Source organism: Bacillus rossius, chromosome 1, assembly GCF_032445375.1.
Source record: "Bacillus rossius redtenbacheri isolate Brsri chromosome 1, Brsri_v3, whole genome shotgun sequence".
Classification (NCBI taxonomy): Eukaryota; Metazoa; Arthropoda; class Insecta; order Phasmatodea; family Bacillidae; genus Bacillus; species Bacillus rossius.
In genome coordinates, this window is record NC_086330.1 from 378,352,510 (window position 1) to 378,365,656 (window position 13,147).

At 40.1% G+C, this 13,147-nt stretch overlaps 1 protein-coding gene across 2 annotated transcripts in view; it reads left to right on the forward strand.

Annotated features, from left to right (window-relative positions):
- Positions 1–13,147, forward strand: part of LOC134528561 (sodium-dependent noradrenaline transporter-like) — a 173,892-nt gene continuing 160,745 nt past the window's right edge. For both annotated transcript variants that reach the window (XM_063362295.1, XM_063362296.1), the window contains exon 1: positions 1–388. In XM_063362295.1, the coding sequence (XP_063218365.1) occupies positions 232–388 (157 nt within the window). In that variant the 5' untranslated portion in view covers positions 1–231. The remainder of the gene's footprint in view (positions 389–13,147) is intronic.

The window sequence follows — 13,147 nt, forward strand, 5'->3', positions numbered from 1 at the left end:
ACGTCCTCCGCGTCCCGACGTCGTCGACTGTGAGCAGTCTGCGGTGGAGGGGGGAGCCTCGACATGAGGACCTGAGTTGTCGGCGGGCGCGGAAGAGAGAGAGAGAGAGCATGGGAGAGGGCGGGGGGAAGTGGTAGGGACGAGGCAAGGACCTGCGGGAGGAGGTGAAGAAGAAGGTAGCGAGGAGGAGACCCCATGGCGCGCACCTGAGCAGGCAGCGCGTGGCGGACCATGGAGCTGTCGGTGCTGAGGGCCGGACAGCCGGAGGACCCGCCTCCAGCCGCCGCCGCCGCCCCCGCCGCCCCCGCAGCCTGCCCCCAGCCGCCCCACGCGCAGGCAGTGCTGGACGACGGCTACGGCTCTTCCAACAGCTCGCCGCACAGTTCAGGTGAGAGCCCCGACGAGGCCACGTACTTCGTTTACAGTCGAAACAGTTTTAAACGCACGCTTTCCAATCTCGTCGTGATCGGTTAATTTAATGGTTTTAAGTACACTGACTTGATGTAAGCTTTTGGACATAACGCCATTGCTAAGCTTATGTATGTCTGTAGAAGAAAACTACAAAAAACTGAAAAGACAAAAACATAAAATTAAGCAAAAAATTGTTGTTTTCAACAGTGGTGACCATATTCCTGTTATGGAATATTATTTGGTGTTTATATCCTGTTGACAACTGCAATATTTTTGCTTAAATTTGTGTTTTTGTCTTTTGGGTTTTTTGTATTTTTCTTCTACAGTTATAGATGTGCTTAGCAATGACGTTATGTCCAAAAGCTTATATCAAGTCATGCACTCCCATTGCAGAAATCTTTCAAAGATAATATTAAGTTATACTATTTTGTCAATTTTTAGTTTTATTACATGATAACGTCTTATAATTCGATAAATGCCGGCTGCACGCACGAAAAAAGCATGACTCATTGTCCACATTCCGCCTGAGCCAGAGCGTGCAAGAACCGGCCAACCACCGTGCGAGAAAATCTTCTGTAATATCAAAAAGGTTGAGGGCTTTTTAAATGCAGCAATTAAAAAAAATTGATATGACATTATCACGTAAAATTATCGTCCGTAAACCGACTTTACGGACAACCCCTCCCCCTTTTTTTTAGTAATATTTCTATCGGTAGTTTTATATGATATATTTGTTTTTGGAGTTATTTTAGATTCATTTATTTGTTTCGTTTTTAAGTAGAGTACTGCTAAGTGTTTATCAGCCCTTGGTTTACCAAACTACGTTTGTATCGAGGAAAAATTTACATTTTTTTAAAATAAGAACTGTTATTAAAATCAGTTTTCTTGAAGAGTTGAGTGACGCCTGACTTTGGGCCAGGGAGTATGCATATACGGTCGAAATTTACGCTTTCAATATGCATATCTTCGCCTCTGTGGCAATTGCAACAGTGTAAAGAAGGGTTGCGCCGTTTCAGATCTTCTTGTTAAGGCTAACATTTTCCTACATGGCGCTTTGAGAACACAGAAATAAATAATAATAAAATATTGGTGATTTTCAAAGATAGTTTGAACACCAAACTTGAAAAAAATAAATTGCCATACAACCATACTGGCATGCTTTTTCTTCACCCCTTCTCTGAAAAAGCAGTAACTAGAAAACTATTAAAACTAACAATAAAACCTTTGTTTTACTTTATAAGACTCGGAATACCTGAAGCGACTGACCCATAGGCAGCTATTTCTCACATTTTATTCAACTAATTAAAATTAAGTACCTATGTTTATAGAAGTACTTGGCTAGCCAACCAATTTTTAGTTTGTTTCTTAGAAAATATGAAATCATATCCAGCTGTAGAACTAAAAACTTTGATAAAATGACCTCTTCACTACATAGTATAAAACAATCTCGCTTCCCGCTGTCTGTCTGTCCCTAAGCACATATGCTTAGATCTTTAAAACTACGCAACGGATTTTGATGCGTTTTTTAAATAGAAAGAGTGATTCAAGAGGAAGGTTTATATGTATAATACATGCATAATATAGTAGAGAAACACATAATTTTAGAGGTTTCTAATGTGATGTCGTAAATAAACACATTTTGTTTGCGCTTACATTGCAAACGCTGGCTGAACCCTACGAGATAGATCAAAATAATGTACTACAGTATTGTACACCTTAAAAAGGTCTACAAAAAAGTCCGCGATGGTATATATATGTCTATCTCTTATGGATAACCCACAGTAACCATTTTTTATCCTTTACTTTTTACGAGAAATAATGGCTTATTTACGAAGCGATTTTAAGCAATACAGCATTAATCCTTATCCAATTAAGTATCTTAAATACATTGTGCATTTAATTGATCTATATTATGTTTGTATTGTCTAATGATAAAAAAAAAGCTGTGAACGTTGTATATAGACATTCCGTAGTATATTTAGTATCAGCATTGCACCCGTGCGAAGTCGGGGCGGGTCGCTAGTTTTTTTCTAAGCCTCAATTACAATAGCCAGTCGCGTCAGCCTGACGTCTGTCCATTCGCAAGCCGCCGAGCGATTCACAACACTCCGTTCTTTCGTCATAATATCTCCCCTTGTCCATGCTGCCCAACTGTTTAGAAAACTTAAATTTTGGAGAAAATTTATCTTTTCTAATTAGATTGGATTGACAATCATGTAAGCTATGCTCTTATGGTTCATTAATCTCAATATTTGCCACTTTGGTATTATTTTCAACATTTTTAGATTTACTATGCGTAATTTATCACACTTCTGTGAATCGGACGGTTTTTGTTTCCAAACACAAACGTTAAAATGAGTTCAAACATAATTTAAAAAATATATATTATGTACAATATAAAGGATTAAACTAAGTTAAAAAAACTTCTAATATAATAAAACGTGAGACGCAAAATCCTTGCAACAATTTGGATGTTATTAATTGATTCGTTTGTCCGTCAAAAGTATGACGTTACAAAGATTTTGATGGACGGATGGATGGAATTTTCCGGGCCATATGACTGACTGACTGACTGACTGACTGAGGCGACGGACTATTGTAATTCCGGCTTTCCAGCCGATAAAGCTTCAAAATATAACACTTGTTTTCATAGCATGTTGTCAGTTCGGAGTGAGTGTGAGACAGGGTGTGCCCAAAGTTGGACCGCGCGCATCTGTCGACAAGAATGGCTGTCAGGAGTCGACTCCAGAGTGTCCTCTGTCAGGAATGCACTGCAGTCGCTGCCAGGTAGACGGTTTGCGGAAGATGAAGACCGAAGACGAAGAACTTGCTCGACGCAGTTCTTCATTTGGCGGCTCCAGAATTGTCTTGAAAAATGAGAGGGAGGAGTCTATAACCCCTCCCGAACCTGAATTTAGTTGGAGGGTGCATTTATGTTTACTTGAAATCATGTTACGTTCTTTGAACGATTATTGCATTGGGGAAGATTTAATTAAAATATAAGTCATAGAGAACACCCAATAACGAAAAAAAAGGCGAGTTGGAAAACACACAGAACACAAGGAAAAATCAGCCGATGTCAAAAACAAAATACATAGGTATAGCTAGGGACCGGAAAAATTCGCGGTTTCGACGGCCTTCAGGATAGACTGCACATTCCCCTGTACACTCAGGAAAATAAACACCAGTTCATTGGCTGCTGACTTGTGAGTCGTCTCAGCTGGTTTGTCTGTGATTCGATCCTTCTTTGGTTGAGGGGTTTATAATTGGTTGAGATTCGTACAGATGAATAGTAAGCCAATAGCAAAATCATCTAAAATGTATATGTATTTGACTTCTAGCCTATCGCCGAATGAATCCGCGATTTTTTCCGGTCACTAGGTATAGCATATAGACAGCCCAGAGAATTTCAGGGGAGGAAGTAGTCAAAAAAATTATATATATCATAACGCTGACCTGATATTGGCTTTTTTTCAGTGTGCTTGCGTATTAATCAACAGAGTAACCAGCAATGGTGTATGTAAAATAAAAATTGAGTAAAATCATGTGTTAAACTATTATCACACCAAAGTAAACATTCCAAGGTGAATCTCTGACTTATTCATGTCATGTTTTGCAACTGCAGCCGGTCTGTGTACGACGGCCTGTCGCGAGAGGTGTTCCAGAAGTAGAGACCGGAAAAATTCGCGGATTAATTTCGCGATATGCTAAAATGCAAATAATTGTACCTTTATGCAATTTATGATATTGGGTTCACTGTTAACCTGGAGGACTGTGAGCCAATTATAGATAGGGACCGGAAAAATTCGCGGGTTCAAAGACCTGTAGGATGAACTCCACAGTTCTACGTACACTCTGTCAAATGTCACCCACTCATTGGCTGCTGTCTTGTGAGACGTCCCAACGTAGCAGCCTGTGATTCGATAAAGCTTTGGTCGGGTGTTTCTCATTGGCCCAGAGTCATCCAGGTGAGTTGTGAGCCAATAGCAGAGGAAACACTGAGGTATAACTACTTGTATTTTAGCCTATCGCGAGATGAGATCGCGAATTTTTTTAATTATAGAACCTCTGTCCAAGCAGTATCGAATCACGAGTCTCCCAATTGAGACGCCTCATAAGTCAGTAGCCAATGAACAGGCGACGTTTGTCCGAGTATGCACAGGATCGTGGAGTCTATCCTGGAGGTCATTGAACCCGCTAATTTTTCCAGTCCCTATCCAGAAGTATTCCGTGGGCCACCCGCATACTCGCAATAGGACAGCTCATTCAGACATTCCGCCCCGGGTCTATCAGCGGAAGTAACAGTCAGAGATTACAGCACATTCGCGGACTTTTCAAAGAAGAACTTAACTCGAACAAACACGAAGCTTCCTTCCTTAATTTCAAATAACCTAATCTTCGTACAACCTACGCCGTATTCAGACATCCACCGTTGTATATTTCGTTCTAAAACTAAGCAAAGGTAAAACTCACAAGTGGACACAATAAGAGTGCATCTGTGTTTTCGTACCATGTGCGTCTCTGCCAGAGGACGGGAGCAGATAGCAGTTCCCGAAACGTCGCTTGTTTCTGTTTAGGAAAACTATTGTGTTTGATTCGTCTTTTCGTTTTGTCTTGTTTTTGTCTCATTTCAACTGTTGTGCAGGATTTTTTTCGGTTCAATATTTTTGTTCTGTCATCATTTGTGGGGGTTTCTTTCGTTCTGTTAGTCTTTTTTTCTTTGTTTTTCTTTGTTTGTTGACCATATTCCTGTTATGGTATATTATGCGGTGTTGATATCCTATTGACAACAGCAATTTTTTTGCTTAATTTGTGTTTTTGTTTTTGTCTTTTGGTTTTTTGTAATTTTCTTCTACAGACATGCTGTGCTTAGCAATGGCGTATGTCCAAAAGCTTACATTAAGTCAATAAGAGTGTTCTTGCTGTAGACTCGACCAGTTTCTTAATGTTTTGATGACATTCTGAGAAATATTCTCTTGTGTTCGTGTTGGAAGTAAGTGAACTCGGTGTCAGTACGTGTAAGAAGATCGTCGTAAATTAGCGAAGATCGCTGGGTAGTTTGTGACGAGCGTGTTATCTCTCCTGTAGCAGCTCTTCACGAGATGCCAAAGGAGAAATGGGTTAGGTTTACTTGCGATCAAACTTAAACAGTTTGGTGTAATACACTTCTTTTTTTATCAGAACAAGATTCACAGATGACACAAATGTAAACTTGGCACTCTAGGTAGCCGTGATCAGCCGTCGAGAAGTATCGCTTAACAGGACACGGCTTGCAAGACTCTGTAAACAGGAGGAGTGTTTATAAATACTAAACAAAATATAAATACACAAACCCTGATTATAATCTGAAGACTGACCTATAATTAATAAACTCCTGTCCATATCAAAACACACAACATAAACACCCGGTTTAAATGAATTGAAATTGGGCTTTATCAACCTGGTGGTATTAATTTGTCCAGTCGACATTTACACACACTTTCAATTAAATTTCAAGTTGGAATTAGACCACAGCTGTAACTAATTATTAGAGTCCCGGAGATTCCGCGGATTCCTCTGGCCTCAGGATAGAATTCAAAGTTATAGGTGTGCTCGACCCATCTTTACTTTCCCATTGGTTGATTTCTTAGCGAGAAAATTTTTATCCTTGTTATTTGGCACTACCTGATTCGCTTACTTCTCTCCTAGCTGGACATCGTTGGCTCACGGTCGTAGAGGGGCGTGTCCAGATAACTGCGGTCCAATCATGAACACAGTGCGACAGTGTGGAGGTTTGCCTTCTAGCTTGCGACTAAATGAATCCGCGAAATTTCCGTGGCTCTACTAATTATTTTCGCACTCAGACCATAAACGTCCCTAGTGGCGAAACACCTACAAGCGCGAAGCGTTCTTTGTAAATCGAAGGTGAACATTCCTCAACAGTGCATGACCCATGACGACCCTTCACTGGAGTCATGGGGTCGGCTGAGTCTGCGTGAAGCCTTTCTCTTGTCTGTTGATTGGACGCCCGAAGCATAGCCTGAAGTGTAGTGTCCGCACTGTGCAGACACTTCCAAACGACCGTGTTTCGTGGAAGTGGCTGTGCTTAACGACGGAGGTTCTCATTCGTCAAATTTATAACCATCCAAATTCGTGGTATTTCCACTATATGTCACATCATGTCGTCTCCTGGCAATTCCTAACTCCACGCGTGCTTTATTTTATCTCTTTTCATATCAACATCAGAGTTGAAACCAGTGATGATTCGAATGAATTTTTTCTCAGATCCGAATCGCGAATTCGATTATTAAAAAAAAAATTGTCTCGAATCCGAATATCGTTCACAAGAGTCACGATTAAAATTGGGTGTGAGTAATAACACAGAAATGTTAATTTTGAAGAAACTTTCAATTCACTTTGTTTTTATTAAAAAACAAGTTAATTAACATTTTTAACATATAAACGATTTTATTGTGTCAGAAACGTCCTCTGAATTGATAAAACAAAATCGCAGAGCTTTGTAGCTGGTTGCAAAAACAAACAACTTTTCTTTGATAGCTTCTGTAAAAATATATAAAGTAGTCCTTTTTAGTAGATGTATATAGTTCGTTCTGGGACACCGGAGGACGGAGGGGGATCGGGGATCCGATCCTGCCACCTTAAGGCTTCGCTTCATCACCCATGTTGGATTACGTCACTTCCGCCAGCCATACACGCACGAAAAAGTGTCCCGTTACGTTCATCAGCCATGTACGCACGAAAAAATGTCCCGTTACAGTAGTTGGAAATGGGGGGTTCAAGCCCAGGCGGAGGATCCAGGATCCGACCTTGACCTTTGACTTTGACCTTGAACCCTGAACTTTGACCTAGACCTTGAACCGAGTCCTTGACCTTTGACCTTGACCTTGACCTTTAACTTTGACCTTGACCTTGAAATTTGACCCTGACATTGAAATTCGACCCTGACCTTTAGCCTTGCGACCCTCGATGTTGCCAACCTGATGACATCATCTAATCCGTATGCAAATCCATATGCTAACCTAACCTAACCTAACCTAACCTAATCCATATGCTAATCTATGCTAAACTAACCTAACCTAACCTAACCTAATCCATATGCTAATCTATGCTAACCTAACCTAACCTAACCTAACCTAACCTAGCCTAACCTAATCTAACCTAATCCATATGCTAATCTATGCTAACCTAACCTAACCTAACCTAGCCTAACCTAACCTAACCTAATCCATATGCTAATCTATGCTAACCTAACCTAACCTAACCTAACCTAATCCATATGCTAATCTATGCTAACCTAACCTAACCTAACCTAATCCATATGCTAATCTATGCTAACCTAACCTAACCTAACCTAACCTAACCTAATCCATATGCTAATCTATGCTAACCTAACCTAACCTAATCCATATGCTAATCTATGCTAACCTAACCTAACCTAACCTAACCTAATCCATATGCTAATCTATGCTAACCTAACCTAACCTAACCTAACCTAACCTAATCCATATGCTAATCTATGCTAACCTAACCTATCATAACCTAACCTAACCTAAACTAACCTAACCTAACCTAACCTAACCTAACCTAATCCATATGCAAATCTATGCTAACCTAACATAACCTAACCTAATCCTATTACTGTTGCATGTTTCGTTATGGCAGCCATCTTGGAATCGTGTAATTATTTAGCTAGAAATTCGGGAAAAAATCCATAATTCATTAAATAAATCACTCATTAATTTACATATTGATTCGATCAGTCCTGTCCTTGGTTCGATACTCGATCGATGCAATAATGTTTAATTTTATGTAAAAAATAATAATTTCAATAAACCATGTTCAAAAATTCTTATGAGGCTTAAAATCCTCTACTACCATCATCCTATAGGCCTTCATGTCCGCCATCTTGGAAATTCATAATTTCAATGCTAGAAATTCAGGAAAAAGTTCAAAATTCATTAAATAAATTTTGTAACCAATAAAATGATTAATTAGATCGACTTAGGTCCTTGGTACGATTCTGGATGCTGAAGAAAAAATTAATATAACAACAATTTAACATAATAGTGACAGGTTCGTAAATAAAACATCGCAAATTCTTTTACAAAATAAATTTTATTACAAAATCTATATTTTACTACAGGATCACTTGCGAAAGCCCTGCATAGGCGTGAAATGACTAATTCTTAGCTCCAATCGGTTTATACTAGACAGAGACCAACCAGAACCTTTACAGACATAGTCCTCCTCTTCTTGACAGAGTTTATGGATACCGTTTTTAACAGTTTGCTTCACATCGTCAGAACTGTAAATTACTGCAGCCGGTGTCTTGAATGCACACTTCCTCACTTCGTCTTCGAATGGATACGGCTTTCCATATATACAGTCCAACCACAAGTTCTATTTTGATGGACCGTTTGTTGCTACATCATCAGTAAGCTGATTGATTATGTCCTCTCTGATATCATCAAGAAAATTACAAATGTCTTTTGACTCACCTAACGTATTTAGATAATAGTAATCTTTCAATTTTACACGAAATGCAGACTGCGCCAAGTAGAACCCATTATCATTCACTTGTAATGCACCGAGCACAGTATTAGGTTTATTTTCATGTCCAGACGTTGTAGCAATCGGTTGCTGCACATTGGTTTTCTTGCTTGTACGCTTACGAGTCTCCAATCTAAAGCGAGGAGTCGAAATTTCTACAGGTAGTTCTTCAGTAGACACACGAACTTTACCGTTGCATTTTTTCACATGCCGTCGCAAACTATCAATACGTGTAAACCATTCATGACACTCATCACAGCGGAACTTTATGCGAGATGGATTCTTCTTACATTTACTCCTCTCATGTCTTCGTGCTACATGAGAAAAAGTGAACGACATATCGCAGTAGCTGCAAGGATACCTTGCTGATGAAGACAAGCCTTTCAGACCCGATACAGATACTGACGTCGCAGTTGCGCCATCTCCAGGCATACTCTTATGAACATCAATGCATCGTTGTTGAATAGAAACCTTTACTTTCTACCGAACAGCAGGACCTTTGCATGTCTTCATGTGCGTTTTCATATTATCTTTTCTGGAAAACTGCTTATGGCATTTCTCACAAACAATCATTTTACGATAAAGGTTCTTGACACATTCTCTCTTTTCGTGTCGTCGAGCATTGCTGTTGTTTGTGAAAATCTTGTCACAGTAACAACACCGATGTCCGTTAGTTGTTGAATCACCAGCCATTGAAGTCTCCATCGAGGCTGAAACGAAGTTCGTCATGTTTTCCTGTGAAGCCAGCACCACCGGCATTAAATTCTCTTCTGCTGGTGGTACCACGACTGTTGAAGTCTCCTCCAGTGTTGTCAGAGGCGTTGCCGTCGGGATCTGCTCCAACATCGTCGGCGCTGACGTTAGAGTTCCTGTAGACGATGGTACAACATCCATCAAGTTCATCGTTTTAGACGGTAAAGATACCATCGAGTTCACAAGAACAGGTAATTACGCGACTTATGCACCATAAGAAACAAACTAGGTGATCCTTACACCGATAACGTCAGTAACAAACTGAGCGACCTGCTGTATAGGACTCGCTTATATACATGCACAGGATGGAATAATACGCTAGTCAAATCAAGAACAATTTACTAAAATACTAGAGTCAAAACAACATTAAAAATAGAAGCACCATCAACAAAAAGGAAGCACTTTTGAAAGCACCATCAACAAAAAGGAAGCACTTTTGAAAGCACCATCATCAAAAAGGAAGCACATTTTGAAGCACCATCATCAAAAAGGAAGCACATTTGGAAGCACCAACAACGAAAAGGCTGCACCATCAACAAAAAGGAAGCACATTTGGAAGCACCGACAACGAAAAGGCAGCACATTTGGAAGTACCGTCAACTATAAGACAGCACATTTGGAAACACCGACAACGAAAAGGCAGCACATTTGTCATTAGCACCAATATTCATTGGCTCCAATATTCATTGGCTCCATTATTCATTGGTTTCATCAGTCTATTGATTCCATCAGTCTAGTGACTCCATCAGTCATTGGCTCCTACAGTCATAGGCTCCAACTGTCTTTTGTATCATCAACTCCAAATATATTCGGCTAGAATTCTACGAGTCTAAGAGACTATGAGGCCACAAGGCTACGAGTCTTAAAAAATCTAGCTGTTTACGAGTTATTCATGACCGCGAGACTGCATGACTAAACGAGCGCATGGCTACGAAACTAAATTTCTATGAAGCTACTTGGATACAAGTCTACTCGGCTCCAACACGCAATGTACACACCGTACACACAGGAAACTGAACGTACACACAGTACACACAAGAAACGGAACGTACATACAGTACACACAGGAAACGGAACGTACACACAGAACACACAGGAAACTGAACGTACACACAGTACACACACAGGAAACGGAACGTACACACAGTACACACAGGAAACGGAACGTACACACAGTACACACAGGAAACTGAACGTACACACAGGAAACGGAACGTACACACAGGAAACTGAACGTACACACAGGAAACGGAACGTACACACAGTACACACAGGAAAAGGAACGTACACACAGTATACACAGGAAACAGAACGTACACACAGACCACACACAGGAAACGGAACGTACACACAGGAAACTGAACGTACACACAGTACACACACAGGAAACTGAACGTACACACAGTACACACATAGGAAACGGAACGTACACACAGTACACACACAGGAAATGGAACGTACATACAGTACACACAGGAAACGGAACGTACACACAGTACACACACAGGAAACGAAACGTACACACAGTACACACAGGAAACGAAACGTATACACAGTACACACAGAAAACGGAGCGTACACACAGTACACACAGGAAACAGAACGTACACACACAGGAAACGAAACGTACACACAGTACACACAGGAATGGAAACGTATACACACATTACACACAGGAAACGGAATGATCACACATACATTAGCGGAAACACACAGGTTTAGTTGGAAATCAGAATACAAGAAATAAAAACATTAAATTTTTACATTCAATATTTAATTACTTCTCAACATTACACAAATACAAGTAAAAGAAGCCATTATTGTATGTAGCCAGCTTTCCTCAGTTCCTTGAGTATGAAGGATATTTCTTTGATGAACGAATAGTTTCCTGCACAAAGCGAGCCATGTAGAAGTCTTAGCCGGTCAACCAATATGTTTGCATCTTTCCATGTTGTGTAATCAATCTCTTTTACAACCATCTTACTTGCTTGTTTATTATAAATACTGTTAATATCACAATCGTTCCAGTGATCATAATAAGCATTATCAGATTTATTTATTATAACACGACGTTTCCATCGTTTCGGTCTCAGGACATCGCCACATTCTTCGATCTTGTCAGCTCTAGGTGCTTCATCACAGTCTATGCCTTTGTCAACAGCCTCAGAGTCACTGTAACAATCACTGTAGAAGACATCCTCTTCACCCAGATTACCGTATGAATTCGCTATCGATGATGTCGAAGTGTCTTCATCGTCTTCATGCTTCCTTTTTAGGAGTCCATCATTTTTACAAAGAATGGAGGATCTACTGAATATAGGCTTGAATGTATTCTCACTTTTCACGGTGTTGATACTTCCATTAGTTTCAGTCTTCCCGAAGCCATTAGCATCCTTCAATTTATGTTCTTCCTCACGATCGGGTGAGCTAATACCATCACGGTCAGGACAAGGAAAATTATTGTCGTAATGCAGATCACTCTTCTTTAGTCTAGTGGATCCATCGGTGTCCTCTATGCCGTAAGTAGTCTTGACTTTACATGTTCTTCCATGTCTTTTTAAGCTGTCAATTCGTGTTAACAACCTGCTACAACGATTACAGCTTAACATGTTGCGTAGTGGGTTTCTAGCACAATCATTCTTCTCATGACGTCTAGCATGCCTTCTCATGGCAAAATCCTTGCCACAGTATCTACAGCGGCTTCCTTCCGATTCAGCTGCAGATAACAAACCACGATCCATGGTAGCTTCTGTGACTAATGTTAGATACAAACTGTCAGTTTTCTCCAATTGGAACCATTTCTTAAATAGAGTTTTTGAAATATTTCATCAGCGAGAGTTAAGTTATCTAATGCAAAGCAAATTGATGCAAGTAGTTCTGGCTGTCGTCAACAGATGTCGCCACGTGTTGCTTGCAGGTAAATAATATCTATTTCATTAATGTGGGATGCGGAACGCGCACTATCGATCGCAAAGGGAGGTTGGCTTCGATAGTATCCAAGGAGAAAAAAAGTTCGTCCTTCCTGCTAGTGCTTCTCAGATTTCTCACGGTCCTCCATCTTGGATTGTGACGTCACGGCGGCCATCTTGGATGGGTGTGACCTTGACCTTTGACCGAAACCGCAGGTATGATCGCAAGCACACGGATTAACCATCAAAATATTGATAAGAATAATCAGGAGCACACGGAGAAAACCATCATAATATTGGCAAGAATAATCAGGAGCACACGGAGAAAACCGCCACAAGTTATCTTTGATATCATAAAAATACAAAAAAAAAAATTAATAAAAAATTAAAAATAAAAACAAAAAAAAATTCAAACATTCTGCTAGCTTGTGAACTTCTCATTGTTGAGCAAAGATAGAGTTCTAGTACAAGCCAGAGAGGACATAATCAATCAGCTTACTGATGATGTAGCAACAAACGGTCCA